At 40.8% G+C, this 20569-nt stretch overlaps 1 protein-coding gene across 11 annotated transcripts in view; it reads left to right on the top strand.

The window, feature by feature from the left end:
- The window catches only part of GRIA4 (glutamate ionotropic receptor AMPA type subunit 4), a 220903-nt gene that overhangs the window by 193038 nt on the left and 7296 nt on the right, over positions 1–20569 (top strand). For 2 of the 11 annotated variants that reach the window (XM_057399750.1, XM_057399751.1), the window contains exons 14-15: positions 17647–17761; positions 19960–20094. The exons of 1 other annotated variant lie outside the window; for it this stretch is intronic. In XM_057399750.1, the coding sequence (XP_057255733.1) occupies positions 17647–17761; positions 19960–20094 (250 nt within the window). Of the gene's footprint in view, positions 1–11424; positions 11540–17646; positions 18040–19959; positions 20230–20569 lie in introns of those variants that run through there. 8 more of the 11 variants (XR_008970970.1, XM_057399748.1, XM_057399755.1 and 5 more) reach the window with 8 other exon arrangements.

The following is a 20569-nucleotide window of genomic DNA, read 5'->3' as shown; positions in this document are numbered from 1 at the left end:
CTAGGATAGTGGACTTCTATCATCTTTTATGGACCATCTTAAGCTGACAGAAAGGTAGTTTGTGAAAATGGCATACAGAGATGCACAGTTGAGCATCTTTAGACGCTTGTAGAATTCACTCCGTTGCAACTCCTGATGATTTTTTGCCATTTCTTAATCTTAAACTGACATTTTAAACCAATCAGTTGATGATAATGAAGTCTTGTTGCTTACAAGAAAGAAAATAGAGGAACATACCATAAGAAGTAGAATAACAGGAGACCATGTCAAATATAGATCCTCTTACCCCTCTTATCATTATATGTTTTTAAATGGTGAGATTCAGCTTGGCATAAATGAAACATTGGAGAAGTTTGATAGTGAAATCTCTTCAAATACTGATAAATTTGAGCCAGGCTCCAAAAATGCCAGGTATGTTAAATACTGTATTAAGAAAGTTCTTAGGTTTATTATATTAGCTGCCGGGCTACCTACTGAATAGAACATACATTTAGACATAGGGCTGGTTAGGAACCAGAAAACCTAATTTTTGCAGTGAGTCCAACAGGATATTTGGCTTTGCATGATTTGTAGTTAGAGATAGCAATGAGTCCTCACTGGTTTTGGAGATCATAGTAACATTTATTCTGGTGATAGGTGATTCAGCCTAGGATTGGGTCTTCCTGTGGATAAAAGCTGTAAAATGCTCAGTCAAAGGTAACAATATTTCTCCCACTTCTAGGGCATGTTGAATGGAGTGAAAAATTAGTAGCTGCTGAAACAGCTGCCACCTGCTTTGTGCTGGAAGATATTGATGTATCAAGTAAAATGTCCCTCTGTGTAGGCTGTCTAGTAATCCATTGGTGATATCAAATGGATTGAGATGGATATAAAGAAGGAACAGCTTTGTAAGTTATAAGGAACTGCACCCTCTTTCTATTCAGTAAGCACCGAATTGCATCCAAAAGAGATACATTTTTCCTAGCCTCATTTTGGGTGAAAATAGTCACTGCGGCATTTAGAAGCATAAACTTAAAATGCCTTACAAATACAGCTGAGTTAGTTATTACGTGAAAGAAAATTTAAATCTACTGGCCAACATCAGTAATGATGAGTAATGTTTTCAATACTGTTAAAATCAAGTCATCCATTTGAAAAACAAATAGATCATTTGTGCAGACCGTAAAATGCAGTGTTTGGCTTTTTCTTGCGGATGGAGTGACATAAGGAGTCTCAAACAACATGTGCCTGGATAACATAACATAATTTCATTTAAAGAGACTTGTGCTAATGCAGTCTAGGTAGGAGAGGAGAGGAACAGCGTGAGACGTGATAGAGCTTCGCTGCTATGGGCCCCACCACAAGCTATTGCTCTCTGCCTTTCAAGCAGTGCAGATGTAACGCGGATGGAACCTCTGCTCGGCACTGAACCACATTCTATGCCCTGCCATGCAAACTGTACCTTTCTGTGCCAATACTTCCATTTTCTCTCAGCTGAGGGTCCATAAATTCAGGAGTTACTGGAGAAGCAGGTGAAACAGCTTCCCAACACCCTGCTGCGACAAAACCGTGAGTTGACATCTCCTTCACCTACAGTGTAAAAAGGCAAAAGGCTTTTTGCCAGTCACGGCAGAGGTGAATCTTACCCCATTTGAAAGCGTTAGGTATTTTGGGAGCATGTATTTTAACAGGCACATTTTACATGTTTCAAGTGTTCAAATATTACTGTTGAGTGCTTTCAGCAATATCAAACATACAAAACTAGTAAAGGACTCAGGATTCCTAATGTTTCTGAGGTGAGAAAGAGCTTCAGGGTAGTTGGCAGCGCACTAAGCTTATCTTCAGAGCAATTCCTGCAGTGTGGACAGACACTGAAAGATCCCAATGAAGCCTTTAAGATGTTTTTTAAGTTGCAGGTGTTGGACTGCAACAACCTATTCATATAATCCTGCTTATGCTGCAGCAGCAGGAAAAAAAATGTACTTTGAAAAGTGGTACTGCTCGGGGAGAGCAGGATTAAGTAGTTGTTAGAGAAAATTAAAATAGCTGCAACTTGGGAGAAACTAGTGTTTCTGCTGCTACTAAAGACTATATATGGAACCCATATGAACATTTACTCTAGGGACAATTTTATGTGTTTTTTATTTACAGCAAAGCTTTGGATAAAACAGAGAAATGAGTTGAGTTGCCTTCCCAGGTCAACTGGTACTGTTTTTACACAAGTAAAATGCATATTTAATTGCTTGTGCCAACAAGTGTTTGGATACTGTAACTGGAATATCTTTCTGCAAAACAGCTTTTAATTTATATAAATATTTTAAACTATAGTCATCAGACCTCTAGCTAGTGTAAATTGCCAGAAGTTCTTTGGATTTAAAGTAGCTATGGCAATTTTTAGCAGCAGTGGGTCTCCCATTAATTGGAACCCCTGCTGATCCTCAAGGTGTCAGTTTGGCTTATATTTGTTTACAAAACTCGGTGCAAGTAACTAAGCTGCCTACTTATGATATACATAGAGGCTGTGAACACTCCGTGCCCCTGGAAGTTAGCCATCTCATTTGTATAGCTAAAGGAAGAGCATTACACTAGTTTCAACTAGCCAAAATTAAAAATTATTTGAGCAGTGCTTTGAATTTCCCATCTCTAAACAAAGAATAACAGTACATACACGGTCCTGTACAGATAATTTATTTTTAGTGCTTGTAGAATATTTTGAGATACTCTTCTAGTACTGGACAGGGTGTTTTCAAATAACATTTATAAATACTATGAGCTTCTAATGCAGCACACAACTTGCCCATAGCTGTTTTGCCAGGCTTTTGACTTTCTACAGGTCAGTCAGTATGTGGTTTTTGCAGGATGGACTTCAAGAGGCATCCGCTGTCCTAGTGGATGTTCAGCTGAGCCCAGGCACTCAACTGAGATGGCTGGTCTCATCCTTTCTCCAGTAGGCTGGAGACCAGTAACGAGTGGTGTCCCTCAGGGATCAGTGTTGGGACCGGTCTTGTTCAACATCTTTGTCGCTGACATGGACAGTGGGATTGAGTGCGCCCTCAGCAAGTTTGCCGATGACACCAAGCTGTGTGGTTCGCTTGATACGCTGGAGGGAAGGAATGCCATCCAGAGGGACCTTGACACACTTGTGAGGTGGGCTGATGCCAACCTCATGAAGTTTAACCATGACAAGTGCAAGGTCCTACACCTGGGTCAGAGCAATCCCAGGCACAGCTACAGGTTGGGCAGAGAAGAGATTCAGAGCAGCCCTGTGGAGAAGGACTTGAGGGTGTTGGTTGATGAGAAAATGAACATGAGCCAGCTTCAGTGTGCGCTTGCAGCCCAGAAAGCCAACCGTATCCTGGGCTGCATCAAAAGGAGTGTGACCAGCAGGTCAAAGGAGGTGATCCTGCCCCTCTACTCTGCTCTTGTGAGACCTCACCTGGAGTATTGTGTGCAGTTCTGGGGTCCTCAACATAAAAAGGACATGGAACTGTTGGAACAAGTCCAGAGGAGGGCCACAAGGATGATCAGGGGACTGGAGCACCTCCTGTATGAAGACAGGCTGAGAAAGTTGGGGCCGTTCAGCCTGGAGAAGAGAAGGCTGAGTGGAGACCTCATAGCAGCCTTCCAGTATCTGAAGGGGGGCTATAGGGATGCTGGGGAGGAACTCTTCATTAGGAACTGTAGTGATAGGACAAGTGGTAACAGGTTCAAACTTAAACAGGGGAAATTTAGATTGGATATAAGGAAGAAGTTCTTTACTGTAAGGGTGGTGAGGCACTGGAATGTGTGTTGCCCAGGAAGGCTGTGAATGCTCCATCCCTGGCAGTGCTCAAGGCCAGGTTGGACGAAGTCTTGGATGAGATGGTTTAGTGTGAGGTGTCCCTGCCCATGGCAGGGGGGGTTGTAACTAGATAATCTTAAGGTCCTTTCCAACCCTAACTGTTCTTTGATTCTATGATTCTAAGCATGTACATAGCAATGGAAGAGTTAAGCAGGAAAGTCTGAGAGAGTGTCTGCAGAAGAACTGGCATTGTTGTGAAGACTCATATCTTGAATACTAGTAGTTCCTTATTTAATATAAATGGTCAGCAAGCTATCAAAATAAGTGCCAAGGGAGGTTGAAATTAGGTGATCTTAAGGTCCAGCCCTAACCATTCTGTGATTCTATGATTCTATGATTCTATTACTTTACTTATTTTGAACTATCGGCTGAACATGAAAATGTCTTGATATGTGCTGGTCTTCAAGACTTGAATACATATTTTTCATACAAATAGCATTACAGCATGCAAACCTTTATATATCCCAGCATAAAAATTATTCATATAAATTTTTGCATGTTTTTAAAAAAAAATGATTTTGAAGTTCTCCCTTTGTCATTAAAATTTAGGTTGTTTTTATTCTAAAAATGCTCTTGCATTAGTTCTTTTTTTTTTTTATGTTTGCATTATTGATCCTTCAAGCCTTCTGAGTATAGAATGATGTAAGCTTTGGCTACATCTTCCTCATTAACACAGTGCTTGTTTCATTCCTAATTTATTAAACATATTCAGCCAGGGCCATGCAGCTTTACACTTAATTTCTCTTGATGAATTGTCAAACACCCTTAAGCTGCACTGCATTTTGTGTCATGTTACAATCTGCCGTCAGCAGTTTTCAAAACATGGCTAAAATAAGCAGCTCAGGAGATTGGTAGGTTTTAAATTTTTGCTTGCAAGGTTGCATTTTAATTTTTTCCCTTTTAAAATCATTTGAATGGATGTTACAAACATCCGGGAAAAAATGTACTCATCTTTCCCTCTGAGACAGATCCTCAGCTGCATCCAGGAACTAGGATGTGCAGCGAGGGGAGTCTCTTGGGCAGCTGTGGCCTCCTCTTCCCAAGCCACCTGGGCTGGATGCAGATTACATCATGAGAGAGTAACTGTGATACACAGCACTGAAATAAGGGCACTGAACTTGGCTTCACTGGGGTCTCCTTCTGCCTTGTCCTAAGGGAGGACCCCTTCCAGTCTGCACCAGGAGGTCCGAGGGGCTTGTCTGGGAGATGGCTGCATCAGAGATGTCCAAAGTCTAAGGATGAAAATGAGCTTTGAGTTGGTTGAAATATGTCAATTGCCAACACACTGCTTGCTGGCTGTGACATTGTGGTCTTGGGAAAGCTTGATCCTTCAGTGCACTCCTCCTGTGGATGCACCACTGCATCCATGGCTTCTCTGATAGTATCTTACTGATCCCCACTTCTTTCCAGGAGCTACTTATAGGGGAGTATATATACAACAAACATCTATGATAAAGTAGTCATGGATTTTACTGGAATAAAAAGCAAATCCCTGTATTTTGTCAGTTGTTCCATACCTCATGTGTGGCCTACCTGTGGTGCTTTCATCACTTAACATCCAGATACTCTTTGTTTGAAGTTTGCTATATTTCTATGAAGTTTCTATACTTCTGTAGCAAACTCCATATAGAAAACTATATAGCAAGCTATACTATATAGTTCAGAGAACCTAAGACTAAGGAGAGGTGGCATCCCTCTGCACAACGTGACTTCTAAGTGACTGAGCAATTTCTGAGGCTTTCAAATCCTTGTGGGAAGGATTTATGAAAAGCCTTTTAGAGGTTCAGGGTCTTGGCTTCTGCCTCAGTAGCTGCGGTAGTGGCACCAGCTAGGACAATACACTCTGCAATATAGCTGCAGTTTAAACAAAGCTGTCTCTGTGTATGCAGAGTCTCATTAGTGAGTCATGTTATTTTTGCATATCCTGCTTCTTCCTTATTTCAAGTGAACAACATCCCCAACACTGAGCAGTGAAACAACAGTGCTGCTCGCTGTAAATTCAATAGCAGAATTTCACCCAGAATCCGCCCAGGATTCAGGGAAGTATTTTGCTACCTAACATGCCAGTTACACAGAATTTATGAGACTAAGTTCAGGAAAGGGATTCAGGGAAATTTCAAAGCTGTTTAAATAAATAAGATATTTAAGTTTTCCTGGCAAAACTCTACTGTTGGCCTAAAAGATTGTTATTAAATGCTTCCAGTGCAGACCTGGCTTTTGTTGTAATGAGTACTTAGGGATCTGTCTGTGCCTTTATGCCATTTAGTACTCAAAAACAAGTATTCTGAGACCTGACTTCATGGAGGAGGTTTCCTTCGCGATGTGCTCAGGCCAAGGCTGAGTCCTCTGAATTGCCTTTGAGGATGGTGCTGAGCAGTGCTGATGGGTGGTGCTTTCCACCAGCTGTGGAACCACTGTGCATTCAGGGATTTTGGGAGCTGAAAGACTTAAACAGAGAGCAGCTGTGGCTGAGACTGTGGATACTTATTCAAGTCTAATCAGGCTGGAGAGAGCCTTTTCTACCTGCTGCATGTATTCAAGCTCTGGGCATTAGGCTGTGGAAAACAGGGCTGATCTTACTGTGCAGGATGCATTTCATGGCTTAGTTTCTGGTTTCTTAGAGACGATGAGCTGCTGTGCTTAAAAAGGCACTTTAAATGTGGCATTAGGCAGAACTCGGTGCCCCCTACCGTGCTGTTCCCCTGTGGCTGTCTCAAATTATCCTTAGTGCTTGTGATGTTGGCTGCTGTGGTGCCTAGCCTGGGCCTCTGTCTGATTCCCTCATGGTGCAGGGATGTTCATGTGTCTCAGTCAGCCTTGGAAATACCCCTCCTGTGGTTGAACATGTTGTTGCTAGGTACCACAGTGTTGTAAGCCATAGTGTTCAGGTTGGTTGTTGAATACCTGCCTCACTGCTTCCTGTGAAGTCTAATGGATGGGTTATCTGTTAACCACTGCTGTGACCCAAACTCAGTGGAACTCAAAGCATACCTCTCTGCTAGCTTACCTAGGCTTTGGGCAAGCACCCTATTGTGATTCTTTTGGGGTATTAGATGAGGTATCACTGCCTGGAACCAGAGATGTTATTTTGCAAGGAACTGGGTAGTTGCAGTGTCATGTGTGTTTACAGTTTTATCTCTTGATAACTGTCAAAGGCAGATCTGCAGTTGGCACAAGCAGGCTTTTTAAAAAAAGAAGTGACACTGATTTACTTTTCAAACTGCTTATTACTGTTTATTTATGGGGAGATGGAAAGAGATTTGAAATAAGTAAGAATGACTTAATTCTCATCAAGTTTTTCATGCTGTAATTCTATAGGTAGCTCTAAAAAAACTGTGATCCATACATTGCAATCACTGTCCATGCACTCATGCAGTTGTGAAGTGAGGTATCAGTGTAGCACAAGGATGGCAGTTTTGGCTGAACTGGCTTGATTATCACATACAAGGACTCCGTTTTCTTCTGTGTAACAGAAAAGGCAGGATTGTGCAGTGACAGCAAGGATTAAGAGTCAAAGCAGTTGCCTGCTTTCTGCTTTTAAATCCTTACTCTAGCAAACATTTAAATTCCTTTACTGAAGAACACATTGTTCTTCAGTGGGAATTTTGACTAAGTGTGGCATTGAGGATACAGTCCTATTTTTTAATGATGAAGGAACAATTTCTGCCGTGGATACTCCAGGTGCACAATGCTGTCCTCTGTGGCAGAATGAAGCACTGTCTAGGATGAGTATGAGTGATCTAGCCTGGCTGTAAGATCTCAGATGTATAATTTTCAATGAGTCACCATCGCACTTATCAGGATCTCAGCTCCAGCATTTCTGTAGGAAACACAGCAGTGTTGAGCAAAGGTTCTCTGTGTTTTGCTGACCAGAAGGAGATTATATTTCCACATGTTGAGGTGGACCTGGATAACAAAGCAACAGAGAAAGCAGTGTGAAACTAACCTGGTTTTACATGGCCTACTAGACATGATGAGGACAATAATGTGTTACATTTCTAAACAATACGGTTTAATTTCAGAACAATGCAGCTTAAATCAACATTTACTTCTTCATCCTTTTTATTTTCATTTCTCTATTGTGCTGTGAAACTGTCTATGGATATGGCTAATAACCCAGCTAAATAACCCTCTCATGAATGGGTTTCATTTATTTATTTATTACTTTAGGATTGCTATCAACCAGCTGCAGCTTCTTTAAATAATTGTGGGGAAATTTTACTTCAGAATCTTTCATGCTTTGAAAGAGAAACTCAAACATTTGGCTCTTGCCATCCAGTAGAGAAATTAAATGTGAAAACTTATATCAGTTTTCCAAAAATGTCACCTAGTTCCTTTTTATTCTTCTTAGAAAATCCAGATAAAAGGTCTAAGTAAACACTAACTTGAAAAGCTTCAATAAAAAGTTATTGTAAGTTATCAGGTAACATAAAGATTAAGAAAATACCTTTTCCAGGATTTTAGCATAAGGACTTTACCTAATTCAGTGAGCTGTACTGTTCATACTTGAGAGACTACAGCTTAGAGGAAATAGTAGGAAGATGCTTTTACAGACGGACTGATTTGATAGCACTTCACATCTGCTTCAGAATAACACCAAGCTTAAGTGGCTTTTTCAATTGAGAGTTAGTGATATTCCTTGAGTTACATTTCACTTTTCATGGGAGTGATCACTCCTATCTGCATCTGTAGCACTGTAAAAGCAGCTGTTTGTTATTGCTACCCAGAGTGACAATTAGACATAGCAACATTAAATTAGACCTTGGTTTGTTTCCTGTTGAAGGAAGAAGGAGTTTTGACATTGACTATGTAGACAGCAGGCTCAAGCTGTTTAACTAAGACATTTTCAGAGTAAGTAATGTTTCTCAATGTAAAAGAAATAGTGTTTCTAGGATCATCTTTCATCTGTGGCTCAATCCCAATATCCTTACAAAGGTAAAATTTACATTTAGTATACTGGAAATTTGTCTGTAAAGTGGCAAGGCTGGCCACAGTTACCTTTCTGAATGGGGCAAACAGGCCAAAAGCATAGGCTTTGTAACTTAAATCTGAGTAGGAAAAATCTGTAGCACATATGACTGGTTCAAAAGCAGTTGCCTCCAAGAACAAAAGAGACAAATGAACAATTTCATTCTGATTTTGCAATTGCTCCTCTCCCTCTGGAGTGTGAATCATAATTAAAGCACTTACTCAGAATTAAATTTGTCAGCCTGGCTGCTAAATTCTCCTTAAAGATTTATCCACAAAGAGCAGTCTGTTATCACTCCCACTACAGCCTACAGCTCTCTTTCACTTTCAGGGACAGACAAGCAATTACGTTATCTGTATTGAAAATCTTGTATAAATGTAACTACTGAAAAGCTAGGTAAAGTCAGATATACAGACAAGCATTTTCCAGACCTCATAACCAGCCAGCAAAGACTGGTCTCAGTTCTAGAAAGAGCTCTGTGAGAAGCTGTTACCAGAAGACAGTTATGTCCTGAAGCTGGCCCTTGTCCCGCAAGCGGAGTAGGGAACACTCCATAAGCTGTGATATACTGTTGTCTGTACCTGACTGCCAGAAAGATCTCTCTCCTGATGAGTGAGAGAAAATTTTCCATTCTAAGATCAGAGGGGACTCCTAGAGACCAGATGTCTCTAGAGAGGGTGAGTCACAAGCCCCAGTGGTTCCCAGTGCCATAAGATCTGATGGAGCTCTGCCACCAAAGGATCTCTCTTCACCAGCCCTTCTCTGAGCGCTTTGAAAGTGTTACATCCTCTCATAATCGATGAGGGGAAGATGCCATTGGGAGACATAGGTCTTGATAATTCCCACTCAGGCCTGAAACAGATCTTGACAGCATCAAAAAACTCAGACAAGCTCCATCTTTCCCAACCACATGTTGTCCCTGAAGAGCAGCAGTTGAGCTACAGGCACCTCACAGATACTTTCCCTTTGGAGATGAATGTTGCTTCAAGGACATGACACCACTGCTCCACATGCCTCTGCAGGAAGCTTGGGCAGACACCCACCAGAAAGTGTACATATCTGATAGGCATGGATGCACAAGGGACTCTGAACATGAAAAGAGGAAAAAAAGTTAATTATAAGTTTTGCATAAATTCATATGTAGTTGAGTACTATTAGGATGTATGACTATTAAGGATCTTAGTGATAAAGATAGGAAGTTCTACACTTCAACAAGTGCAAAGGTTCCTCAGGAGGTGATGAAGGTTGCATAAATGCCTTGGAAGATTAGTTATGAACCGATCTTAAAATGTCTGTAGTGACTGTAGTTCCTATCATAAATTCAGATGCCTTCCATTTGGGTTTGTATATAGATATACATACTGTCTGTTCTGCCATCCAATCTTAATGCTTTCTGGACACCTAAAGGAGCATGCACAGAAGCAACACCATCCTAGGACCAGCTGTGTCCCTTTCTTGCCTGAGTTTCAGTGCACTCCCAGCAACCTTGAATTCATGCAGAAGAGGTGATTCTGTTCTTTAGCCTTTGTGTTGGCAACCCCCCTCTGCCTGCACAAAGTCTCAGATATTCATCTGGAAAAACGTGAGATGAAGGACACCAGGGTCACGGAGCCCCTTGCAGTCTGTTGTGCCTACACCACTGCGTTGCTAGCAATGCAGGATTCATCTTTCATCCAGTGGTAGCATAACATGTATAAATCCTTCAGGGCAAAGGCCTTAGGATGTCCCAGCTACTGGCTTGTGTCTCAGCACTGTTGGCTGCCACTGCCCCTGGTTTCCTCATAGGAAGGCCTCCAACACTACATTCCTTTCCTGGGCACGTCAGACTGGGACAGGGGGTGCTCTCCCAGGGAAGCAGGGCAGTCCCTGGAGTTACAACACTAAGCTAGACTCCAGGTCTTGCATTTCAGCTAAGCCCCTACTGTGCAAAGGGAGCAGGACTCTAGAGCCTACAGCCTAAATGCATGGATGTGCCTACAGCAGGTGATGAAGCTTCAGATGGGCAGGTCTCCTGGCACCATTTTGTACATTGTTTTCTACTGTCTGGCTGTAGACAACATCATAGTCAGTCTCCCAGCTGTTAGCACTCCTCTTCAGCTCTGCCTCACACTGCCCATTTCTGGAGCCTTAGCCCATCCTTTGTGTGGGATCACTCTGAAGTGCTATGTGTCAAAACTGTATGTGACACAGTGAGTGGCAACATCTAGCATCGGCTCTCTGGATCTTGCCTCTCTAATATATAGGAACACATTTTCCCATCTGCTTGAAAAAACAGCCTGGGCCCACACTGGCCCAGTATATATCTATATATTCTAAATACAGTTTCAAACAAATCTATGTAAATAGTTTATAATTCCAGGCAGAGTTTTATCATCATTTTGCAAAAATAGTTTGGGTTGGTTGATAGAGTTTTCTTGTTAAAATCCAAGCCATTCTGAAAATCATTTCTACTCTGGAAACACATTTTTCACATTTGAAAGTAACCACAATTATTTGTGCTGCCAAGGGCTTTGAATATGGAAATGAGAGGTTTATTTAGTGTGTGGATCAAGCTTATAAACAGCTTAAGTCCTCATTCCTTCTAACATCTTAACAGCTGTGCAGTTTCTTACAAAATATGTTTTATCGTTTCAAGAAATGCTGTTAACCTCGCAGTTTTAAAACTGAATGAACAAGGCCTCTTGGACAAATTGAAAAACAAATGGTGGTACGACAAAGGAGAATGTGGCAGCGGGGGAGGTGACTCCAAGGTTAGCCTCAATGTCACCAAAAGCGGGTAAACAGTATGTAAAGTAATTGGTGCATCTGCTGGGGTTTTACCTGCCACGAAACAGCTTCATCAGTAGCACAGCACTGCTGGTACTTGCAGTTGAAATCTAGGTGTATGCAATTACTGTCAAAGCAAAAATATTTGCATTTGTTTAAGCGCCCCAAGGGGAGGTCGTAAACAGCCTCTGCTGTGAGATCACCAGTTTTTAGAAACCTGCATCTTCTGAAATCATGATGAGCCTTTTTCAAGCTTGCTCTTGTGAATGAGCAGTTCGAAACCTTCAGGACCAAATTACAGCCCAGGCTTTTTTCCTGCAATATGGTACTACCCAAAATATTTTTCAGCGTCAGTACAGGAAAAGGGTGATCACCAGTGTGACTGCCTCGTAGCAGTAATCTGATGCATGGTCCAGGCTCAGGATCCACTGTTGACACAAACAATAGTAGTACAAATCACAATTTTCACATGAGCATCCAAAATAGGAGGATCATTTTCAGCTAAAATATCTTCACACTGACATTTCCTGTTATCTTGCCAGCAAACCTGGAATCTGTGGTGGCTCCCTAGGCAGAATTTGTCAGTCAGGAATTTTAGGCTGAGGTGCTGACAGCTTCTTAGTCTTCCTGCATTCCCATATCTTCCATATGGCCAGTGCCACTACCTCCTTGCCTCCACAAGCTTCCTTTTGGGAAACTGCCTTGTACTGAAAAGAAGCAAAGATGTAGAAGTGGAAGATGGTGAGGTGGAGGAGGATGAAGCTATTAAAAATATGCCTTCTGTGCCATGCAGCATGTAATCATATTTATGTGCTCGTGTGTAAACAATATATAAGAGAATGCTGCACAGGTAACTGTGCAAGCACAAGAGCTAGTCAGATATAGACGATCAAGTTTGATTTGTTGCACACAGTTTATACAGTTTTCTTTACAGTTGCCTACATGTTTTTTTCATACTATTTTCTCTCCTTCTTTAGTCCTCCTGCTCTTTCATGCTGTGTCCTGGCCTCAGGGACCATCCCTTGGGCTGTTCTGCACTCACCCAGAACTGCTCTCCTAATCCTCTTCACTTTGTCTTCAGTCCTGCTGCTCTGCCTGTTTTCCCTCCACCACTCTGCTTGCCAGCAGTCACAGTTTCAAAAATGGTCTCCATTTTCTCTTTAAGTGCTTAGGCATATTAGACCTGATGGCACTTACCTGCAAGTGGAGCAGACACTAACTTCTTGTGAGAAAATTGAGAAGTGAACCATAAATCTCCCATGTGCTACTATTATATGCTCCACACAAGCCTGAACTTTGGATTATTGAGGGAGGGCTTTTTATTATTATTTTTTTTTTAATGTCACAGGCAGGGATTCATATCATTAAAATACCTCAATTTTCTTAGAATACACTCCTCACAAACCTCCTGTGGTTGCAAGGTGAGATAAAAGCTAGGTAGCAAACTAAGGATGCTTTACTTTCTCCGATTACCACCCTCTGGTGCTTTGGGTCATGGAGCAGAAGGGGAGCAGCTCATGGCAGGGGGATGGACAGGGCTTCAGCAAGAAAATGTCTGGAAGTTGTGAAGGAGCAAGTTTGGAGTGATGGCAAGTGGTAGAAAAAGAAGTGGAAGAAAAAAGTAGAACAGAAAGCCCAGGAGTGTGGTCCGTGGAGAAACAGGGAGGACCTATAGAATGCAGAAGAGAGGAAGGAGCACAGTGCCAATGGAAATGAGCAATAGGTGCCGCAGGCAGTTCAGGATGCAATAGAAGTAGTGGGCAAGGCAGCGTTGGCAAAGGATGTTGAACATGATGGAACTCAACCTGTGGTCCTGTGACTGTACACAGCGTGCCAGGAGCATTCATCTGACCTCAGGCCTGTTTATTGCCACACTTTTTCCCAGGCACAGCTGAGTGAGTAGGCAGTACCAGTGCTCCTGGGCACCCCTGGGTCTCTGTGCCCCTGCAGTAACCATATTCATAGAGCCACCACAGCATGAAGATGAGCAGGCATTACCATGCTTCTCAGATTCTGCATTGCATCAGCGTCTGGTCTTAATTTTTAAACTACAGCTGCTCTGACTTCCCAAAGTGTTAGTTAGCCATTTATCATCTACAAAATCCATTTCCTTGTTCAGGAGCAGTCTTGTACAATCTGATCAATTAAAGTCAATAAGACCCTTTCTACTGAATTAATGGAGCTCTAAATATTTTAATTTTACATGCTAGCAAATGATCGTTAGTGGAATAACCAGGACACCATGCACTGTTGTAAACGAGCAATTCCTGAACTAAGCTCTTAAGCACCTATAGCTAATATTTCCTTTCACTGTATGAATTTAAAAAGAACAAACCCTAAGCTTTGTTAGCAGCTCCAGTCCAAACTGCAGGGCTCCCTACTGTCATGAACAAGAATAAGAACATCCGCTTGTCCTGAAATACAGGACCTCAGATTTGACTGATAACTGTGCTGTTACTATTTGAGATTCATTAGTCAGAATAACCCTTCATGATAGTATAGAGGACTATAGAAATAGGGGAGATTCATGGGAGCTCAACAGTTCTCCAAAGCTTTGTGTTGCTCTGTAAAATAAGATTTCTCCTACCTCCATTCTGTGCTCTTAAAAGGTCATCTCTAGCCTCCCGATTTGTTGTTTCCATTAAGGAACAATCTTCCAAAATTCAGACAGACAGTTCAGAGATCTGCCCTGTGTGAACCACCCTGTGGTTTAGTGACCTCAGTAATTAAGTCACGTTTGAAGACAAAACAGAGGTCCCCCAGTCCTTTGAGTGCTTTTGAAAGTATTACCTCAGATCTTAATCGAGGCAATCATCATTTCATGTGATTCACGGGGTGGTACTTAAACCCAGTTTCTGCCAGTCTGCTGCAATTGTATTTATGAGAGTGTGAGTGGAAGGAAGCTGTGCTGATGTAGCTCTCCTCCATTTTCTGCTGGCAGCCCTCAGGAGAACACGACAGCCCTTGGTTTTTATTCAGTGGATGAGACTGACCTTGCACTTAATTAATGGCTCAGCCATGAGTGGGTAATGAAAATGCTCCAAAAGCATACTCGTGATTGCATTTTTAAAATCCCAAACTACCAGAATTCTGCATTGGCTTCAGAATTGCTCAGCATTGTAATTTAAATGCTTTAATTGCCCATTTGTTGTCCTGAACACAACTATCTTAGGACTTCATTAATGCCATTTTAAAGCACTGTGATTTTACTGTTGTTGCTGGCACAAGATCCAGCCAGAGCCACTTGAAACCCAGTGCTTCCAATAGCAAGTGATTTATGACAGGGATCGGAGGAAATGAGTAAAAAGATGAGAGAGGAGGTAGTACGGCTGAGAACATGATGCAAACAGAAAACCGGTGTCCTCATGCCCAGGTCATGCTGCATCACCACTGACTTCAGCACATGGATGAAGAACAGTCTCCTGTGCTTCCACACAACAGTTTTGCACTGTGGCTACATGAGACAAATTCTTCTCCATATATAAAGAGTAATTTTAGTTATTATTTCTCATACATTATCCTTGCATGAATTTGAGGCAGATGGATCCTGTTTATGTATAACACTGGAGATTCTAGGCAGATGTACATTGGAAAAACTACTCCAGTTGAAGATTAAACCCAACATTAGTAATTCAGGAATCACTAAACACTTTTAAAAAACTAGTCATTTTACATTGTAATATTAAGTATAAAAGACTGAACTTGATGGGTAATTTTAATTCTAGATGCTGTATTTATCCTCTGTATATGACTTAAGTATATTGCTCTGCAAAGAAGAAAAAGTCCCTGCCTGTATCAGTCTTTATATTCCTAAACTGTTAGTACTGAAAAAACAAGCAAAGGACTGGGAGACATCTGTTTTCTGACTTGCCCCAGATTGCTGCTGGTCTTGATAGCCCACATCAAATCCTAATTATCACTTTATTTATCTTAATCTGCAACAATGCCAAAGGCTTCTGATTTTCCATGTGAGAACAGTACCTGGGTGTAACTTATGTTTGTCATAATGAACCCTGTTACACTGTGGGGATTTAGAAGCACCAAAATGTGTCCCAGTGCCCATGCATGCCATGTTACAGATGATAGCTATCCAAATAATATTAATTATTTCACGCTTGTACTAGAAACAAACATAGGACCATGTTGTCAGGCAACTTGCCAGCATCTGAAACTGCTACCCACTCATTCCACAGCTGTGGGACTCTCATACTGCACTATCAACCTGCACAACCGGCCAGGGAGCCTGAAGACAAAATGTAATCTTGAATACTGGCAAAGATCAAGAAAAAAGCATGTTCCGTACCAGAAGCAGAGTGTTCTATATGAACTGAATGTGGAGGCTCTGGAAAGCGGCTGAAGCGTTTTCCTTACATAAAGGGATCATTGAGAGTGCCTGGGAATCTTCTCACTCAACAGTGGCTGTCAAAAATTGTCATTTCTCCAAGGCACCAAGGCTTCCTCAGTATTAAAAGAGGAAAGATGGGCATTTCAACAGCATGTTTCATCCTTTGTTAAAACGGGTATCTAAGCCCGCATTTTGAAGGTACCTATCTTTTTCCCTTAATTGGAGGGAGGCCTAGAGAGGCAGCCAAGGTTTGGGGTATAACTTACGGGTGGAAAAACTGAAGTGAGGTGAATTCCCCCCTTTATGTATGTATACAGATAGTAATTGGGATGTATGAAGAGTCGGGTTCCCTAAAGCCAAAAGTAGCATATGAGGTTCAGGAGATGTTATTTGTGTATTAAATGTATATATACAAACCTGCACAAATACATGAACATTTGGGGATTTCCAGTTAAATCAGTTAGAGAGTGTTGCAAGCCCTTTTGTCTTTCATAGTAAATATTTTAGTAGGCTGAGTTACACTATACAAATTAATGCTTGCACTGCAAGCACTTATTAAGCTTTGAATTCATGAGTTAACATTTTAGCAATGTATGGATTATGGTGTAATATGAGAGATTAATTTTCCTGTAGTAATCTGCTGGGAAACACAGGCTCAGGTCCTATGTCTTATAACATCACCAGAAGGGTATCTATCACATACTATTTCTGTTTATCTACCTGCTTCTCTGATATATATTGTATTTCATGCACACCTGCACATAAATAGATATCCCTATGCCTACCACATTAGCATTGGACAGTCAGTGATTCAAAGTGGAAAGTACATACAAGAAGTCTGTTAATAATTTCCTAGATTTTTAGAAAACAAATTGGTACAGCTGCTTGAAGTGGGGCATTAACATAATATTCTGAGATTATTCACTAAGATTATTTACTATTAAGTAACTTCAGTACAAACCCATAGTGGTTCATGGCTCTGAGGCATCAGATTAGGTTTCATCTCAATGTTAAACTGTGTTACATCACCCAGCATCAAATACCACTAGTAAGAGAAGATATTCCAAGTAGCAATTTATCATCAGCTTGGGACGCTTGAAAGATTTATGTGAATAAGTGAGATTTAAGGAAAAACTTTGAATTTGAATATGTTGAAACAGGAAATAAAAAAAAAGATTGACTGTCATGTTCTTCTTATCTGAGAATAAGGCCATCACAGCTCTCCCCTGAAGTTCTCTGCATGTAGACCTCCTAATTACAGGTCTGTGCCAAGTGGTTATGAGCAGCAAACAGCATGAAGCATCTCCTTTCTCTTGCCAGGATAATTTTGAGGGCAGTAAATGAAATAGCTATAGCCAAGTCATATTATTAGTTTCTATGCATGCAAACTAAAAGTAGATTGAAAGCAAGGAACACAAATGCATATGTTTCTTAAGCCATATATCCAGTTTTATTATATATGTCTCTGAAGGGTATGTTGTTAATATGTCTTAAGCCAATAGTTTTGGGTTCACAGTAATTGCATACTATTTATTTACAAATCTTCCCCAGCAGTATGTGCCTGTTACCTAAAGCGATGGAGCAGGTCCCGGTCATATGTCTGTCTCTAAACCTGGGCCAACAGTACATGACATAGCACCCACTGTGGCCTCTGCTCTGTCACTTTGCAATGCGATTCTATGTAGTTTTACTTGAATAACATAAAATAACATATATAATGTTATTTATGTTATTTTCCACGTGAAGAACTCCTGTAAACCTTGCCGTTTTGAAACTCAGTGAGGCAGGCGTCTTAGACAAGCTGAAAAACAAATGGTGGTACGATAAAGGTGAATGTGGACCCAAGGACTCTGGAAGTAAGGTCAGTCGCTGCAGTTCGGGACCTACTATCGTGTTCACAAAGCAGTAAAGGAAGTAATAAGCAAAATGACTTAGAAATAAAATAAACAGCTGTAGATACAAAATTAATCAGCTTCGCCCTGTCTTGATGGGGGACACACTTTAATTTAAAGAAGCACTATTGCTTTTTAAAGTCTTCAGTAATATAAATTACAAACATCCTCCTACATATTCAGGGCATCTGTTGAAGAGCTACAAGGCAGTTTGGGGTCTTAAGGGAGGCAGGTTTGATTGGTTGTTTCTTTCTTGCCGGGGGAGAGGACTTTCCCCTCTGACTGCTGAGGAAATGTCCCTTCACACCTCTCCTTTTGGAGCTGGCATCCCTCTGTGGTTTTCTGAGAAGGAGAAAAGCTAGCGGGAAGGGTTGCCTTTCATCACTGCCTGGGGTGGCAGAGCCTGGCTGCCTTTGGGAAGGTCCCTGGCTCCATGAGGAGCCAAAGAAGACTTAACTTGAGCTTTGAAGTGAAAGGCTTTGATAATTAATATCTTTCTACAGCTCCCAGTGTTTACTCTCATCCATTCCCAAACATTAATCCTGACAGCTCCAGGGAATGGGGCAATATTTGAGGACAAACACAGAAGCAGGTATTTTCTTATGGCTGAGAAGCACCACAGGCAATGCCCTGTGTTTGGAGAGTGAATTTTTTTCACACTGCCTGTCTCTGTGCCAGCCTGTGCTCTCCAGAGCTAAAAGGAAAGCACGACAGGCAGTGACTGCTTGCTGCCTGAATGGTCTGAGGGTCACTCTGATGTACAGTGGGTAAAATTCACCTCAGAAAAAAAACTTCCAACACATTTTGCTTTTTCTGGCAATTGCTTTGGAGAAAGGAGTGAAAACCAATTAAGAGGATGGCAGAACACCTGTAAATGAAGTTGAGAAAGGCTTAATCCGCCACATACTTTAGGTCAGGTCTTTCTCAGTCCTGCCTCCTCCTCTTCTGCAAGCACCATGTTAGGAGTTGCCACCAGAGGAACACAGTCACCTCCAAGATATTTTGAGTCCTCTTAGAGGACTTAGAGAATGCAGAACCTGGCTGAAAGACCCAAATAGTTCTATACCTCCATGGGAATTGTTACAGTGCTAAACTACTGATTATGCAATAAATAGTGCCTCTTTAAATTAAACATCCAAATATTTTGCGTTCTAAGTTAAAATTTCTTAGAGGTTACAATCAGAATTTAAGTACTGTCCTTACTTTAGGTAAAGATTATATAGTCTGCATAACAATAAAGCTTTATAAGTATCTTAAGGTGCGCAATGTAGTATATGAAAGTCAATCCTGAGAGAGTTCCTTGAGAACTGTAGATTTCAAATAAAAAAATATGATTCATAACTAAACAGTACAGAAAAATGTAGAATACTTATTTACTACAATACGTCCAAGAAAGTGAATATTTATACAATTATTTAATTGTATATTTAAGAATTTGCTAAAGAAAGTTCACATTTATATCTAAATTATGAATAATGTGTAAGATTTCATAAAATTGCTGTTTAAAATTATGCCATTATTTAGCCTTAGTAGTCCATGGGCATGTTGCAGAACTGTAACTATAGTAAGAACAAAATACTGTAATCGGTAAGAGGCAAATATATCACCATGTGTATGGTACAGTGTGCACTTTCAAAGGAAGTGTCTAGTCAAAGAAATAACTTAAGTCTCACATGTTATTTTCAGCTGTCATTTAAGTATCAGAAAGACAGTCTGGATCTTTTAAATTAACAGCAATGCCTACCACAATTACAGTTACTGTTTTCGTAAAGATCAAGCAGAGTCTTATCTGCTATAAATGGATTTCCAAGGCTTTTCAAAAGCTTTACGTAAATGCATTGCTAAAATGTCCCCTAAAGAATAGCTAGACATGTCATTGTTTAATTCTCCACTACGTGGAAGGAATACTTTGCCATAAGCAAGCAATAACGTCCTGATATGTTGGCAACATATTTTTAATATTTTGCATGCCAACCAGGAAAACTAGACACTTAAAATATATTTTATAGATCCAGATAGGTCAAATTTTGAGAGAAGTATATAAACAACCGTCATTTAATTTCAGCTAAACATTGTTATTTATTTCTATTTCCAATGTTTTAACATGTAGTTTGTGCTCCTGAGGGGCTGTTTTCCAGGGTTAACTGTGTCACTTCTGTTTCCCCAGGACAAGACGAGTGCCTTGAGTCTCAGCAACGTTGCTGGAGTCTTCTACATTCTGGTTGGAGGCCTGGGCTTGGCAATGCTGGTGGCTTTGATAGAGTTCTGTTACAAGTCCAGGGCAGAGGCGAAACGAATGAAGGTGGCAAAGAGTGCACAGACTTTTAACCCAACTTCCTCGCAGAATACCCAGAATTTAGCAACTTATAGAGAAGGTTACAACGTATATGGAACCGAAAGTATTAAAATTTAGGGGTAGGACTTAGGGCCTACTACAGTGAGTGGGTGATGCATTTTGTAACGCAGTGTTGTGACATGTCTGTCTAGTGGTGCTTGCTTCTGAACAGAGCTTTATATTTTGGAAAACTCCAGTGCAAAGTGGTTCAGTTTTTTTGGCTGCAGATGTACAGTATACTATTCTATGTTGCTAATAGACATCTGCATTGCAAGGACTTTTTAATATAAAGAAATACATTTTTAATACTCAGTGTTGTCAAATCACTTGGAAGATGACAACTATTTGAAATTGTAAAATATATATTTAGAGAGCCAGTGTTTAATTACTTTATTGGCCAGTTTGTTTTTCTAAAAGTTTGCACTCTACTAGTGACAAATTT

The sequence above is a fragment of the Pezoporus wallicus genome, unplaced genomic scaffold, assembly GCF_028554395.1.
Source record: "Pezoporus wallicus isolate ANWC-B61680 ecotype Strahan unplaced genomic scaffold, APGP_CSIRO_Pwel_v1 scaffold_6446, whole genome shotgun sequence".
NCBI classification, from domain to species: Eukaryota; Metazoa; Chordata; class Aves; order Psittaciformes; family Psittacidae; genus Pezoporus; species Pezoporus wallicus.
This window is presented reverse-complemented; position numbering and strand designations above follow the sequence as displayed.